The sequence below is a fragment of the Lycium barbarum genome, chromosome 8, assembly GCF_019175385.1.
Source record: "Lycium barbarum isolate Lr01 chromosome 8, ASM1917538v2, whole genome shotgun sequence".
Classification (NCBI taxonomy): domain Eukaryota; kingdom Viridiplantae; phylum Streptophyta; class Magnoliopsida; order Solanales; family Solanaceae; genus Lycium; species Lycium barbarum.
The window spans coordinates 109,181,857-109,184,903 of record NC_083344.1 but is presented as its reverse complement, the minus strand read 5'-3'; the positions used below and the strand labels follow the sequence as shown (position 1 = coordinate 109,184,903).

General features: G+C 32.5%; 1 protein-coding gene across 1 annotated transcript; it reads left to right on the top strand.

Moving 5' to 3' along the window:
• The first annotated feature begins 1,298 nt into the window (after nucleotides 1–1,298).
• LOC132606629 (MYB-like transcription factor 4) lies at nucleotides 1,299–2,768 on the top strand. The gene is made up of 2 exons (XM_060320209.1): nucleotides 1,299–1,719; nucleotides 2,012–2,768. Exons 1-2 carry the CDS (start codon nucleotides 1,457–1,459, stop codon nucleotides 2,535–2,537), a joined length of 789 nt encoding a protein of 262 aa, XP_060176192.1. The 5' UTR covers nucleotides 1,299–1,456; the 3' UTR covers nucleotides 2,538–2,768.
• Nucleotides 2,769–3,047: the final 279 nt, after the last annotated feature.

Sequence of the window (3,047 nt, the reverse complement as noted above, 5' to 3'; positions counted from 1 at the left end):
GGTAGTCTGCAGGAAAGTTATTCTGGTACATGTTGCCCATATGGTTAGGAAGATTTTGGAAGGTTGGGTTTGGTATATGGTTAGCTAAATTATTAATAACAGGTTGTTCAGAGTTTGGACAGAAACGAAAAAGAGAGACAAATTAATAGGAGTCCATCAGATCACACACTCCCCCCCCCCCCCCCCCCCCCCTCCTCATTACTAGAATTTAATAACTCATCACTTTATACGTACCTGAAGGTTACCCATAGTTAATGACTTGTCACTTTTACTCCTTTTATCAATGACATAGAGAGTAGTATTTTTTTTTATATTATTAGTAAATTTTAGCCTGTGATAGCGGTTAGTTATTACTCCCTCTGTTCATTTTTACTTGTCATTTTTCACATATCAAGATAAGACAATTTTTTTCTTCCTGTTTTATTTATAGTATTAAATACTTACTTCAAATCATTTTTTCAAATTCAATAAAAATATGCACCAATTAATATGGGTAAATTGGTAAATTATGCACTTCATTTATTATTTATTAAACAGCGTGAAAAGTCCAAAATGGACAAGTAAAAGTGAACGGAGGGAGTAGTTTTATTATATTATGATCAATTAATGCTTATCAAGAAAGTTATTTGTGATATGATTGTAGATATCACTTACATCGTCTGTAAATTTTAAATCATTTGATAAATATTTGTTTTTTTTAATCCCCGACACTTAAAATGAAGTTTTATACGATCAAAGCAATTTAATCTTCTGTAGGTGAACACTTACTTTAGTTTTCAGATTATAACTTATCCCGCTTATTATAGATAGTAACCTGTAAATACTTTTAACATAATCTTTTATATTATATGTGTAAAAATAAATTACACTATTAATGTAAAGTTACATTTCTATGTAACAAAATTGTTTGTCCCGATATTTTTATATTGCTATAGCGAAATGTTATTACAGAAAACATATAATATACCATATAACATAACAGGAAAGATCAGTTCCACAGAAAATATAATTATTATAGTAAAATGTTATTATAAAGAATGACAATTATTTGTGTAAAATTACACGCATAAATATATGATAATAATGTTGATGGAAATACGGAGTATTTTTTTTTTTTTAAAGGAATGCCCATCAGCCACTCCCCACAAACCTGTCTCACCAACTCGCATCTAGAAGCAATTAGTGTCACTACGCCCACCCCAGCCCACCCCCACCCCCACTCCCCCCACCCCATCTGAGGTAGTCACTTTTTCTATTGAGTCAAAAGCTTATATAACCCCACTTCAAGTCTTAAAAAGGCAGGCTTTGATTCTCAAGCACCATGTACCAAAGCTAAACTTCCATTATTCTTTCCAATATCCCTCTCTATTACTTACTACTATACCATACTACACACTTCAAATAAACAAAGTAAAGGCAAAAGTTTAAGGTATAGTTTCTTCATAAAGTTGGCTCAATGGGAAGGTCACCTTGTTGTGAGAAAGCTCATACAAACAAAGGAGCATGGACTAAAGAAGAAGATGAAAGACTTATTGCTTACATTAGAGCTCATGGTGAAGGTTGTTGGAGATCTCTTCCTAAAGCTGCTGGACTTCTCCGATGTGGCAAAAGTTGTCGTCTCCGATGGATTAATTACTTAAGACCTGATCTTAAACGTGGTAACTTTACTGAAGAAGAAGATGAACTTATTATCAAACTCCATAGCCTCCTTGGAAACAAGTACGTTTAAAGTTTCATCATAATTTCTTTCCATATTGGTTAAATTTTGAACTTAACACTGTACATCAGAGATAGATTCAAAATTTAAACTTGACGACTTTTAATATTAAGGTTCTGATTGCAAAATCCACTATACTTTTGGAATTATGAATTTAAAATTTAAATAGTTTTTGAACTTTTAGTATTAGATAAGAAAGTTACGCGGTTCAATCTGCTATCTGAGCAGGCGAGAAATCTTGGCCTCAGGATAAATGGAACATAGTACTAATTATTTTTTATTCGTGTATGATAGGTGGTCGCTTATAGCTGGAAGATTACCGGGAAGAACAGATAACGAGATAAAGAATTATTGGAACACACATATAAGAAGGAAGCTTTTGAGTCGAGGTATTGATCCAACGACACATCGCCCTATCAACGAGCCTGCTAGTACACAAAAAGTGACAACCATTTCTTTTGCTGCTGATGATCATCAAGATCAGAAGATTAATATCAAAGCCGAATTTGTTGAAGTGAGCAAAGAAGATAATGAAATTCAAGAAAAGTGTCTTCCTGACTTGAATCTTGAACTCAAAATTAGTCCTCCTCATCATCATCATCATCAAGAAAACCAACAACTGGATCATCATCAAAGATCAAACTCTTTATGTTTTACATGTAGTTTGGGGATACAAAACAGTAAAGATTGCTGTTGCAGTAAAACTAATGGAAATGGATGCAGCAATAATATTGTAAGTATGAACATTGTATCAGGTTACGACTTTTTAGGGTTGAAGACTAATGGTCTTTTGGACTATAGAACTTTGGAAACAAAGTGATCAGTTCTGGATTATCGTCTTATTTGCTGTATATGTAGAAAAAAAAGTATAAGAATGTCAAGAGAAGTTAAAGAGAGAGGTCTATATAAGTTGAGAATATTATTCTTCTAGCTAGTTTCTCTTGGTTGTAAAATTCACACTATATTTACGTTTAGTTCAAAGCGGTAAACTTAGAGTACGTACCTATGTTCTATGAATATTAGATGGACGAGTACTTTCCTTGCTTACTCATTTTGTAGTCATTGTATTTGTTTCCTTCTTTTGTTAATGATTTCTTCTTCCTCAGAGAAGCAAAGATCAGTGAGCTGCTTTTAATTTTTTTCAGTGTAGTAGCGATTACTCCCTTCGACCCAAAATGAGCATCAAGTTTAAGAAACTAAAAGTTAATATCATGTAAATTAAATATATGCAAAGTGTAACTTCTCTTTTAAATTAGTGGTAGTGACTGTTTCACATTTCACATATCATTTCATTTTCTAGCTAGCTTTTTATAGAAGAATGTTTTTTTAT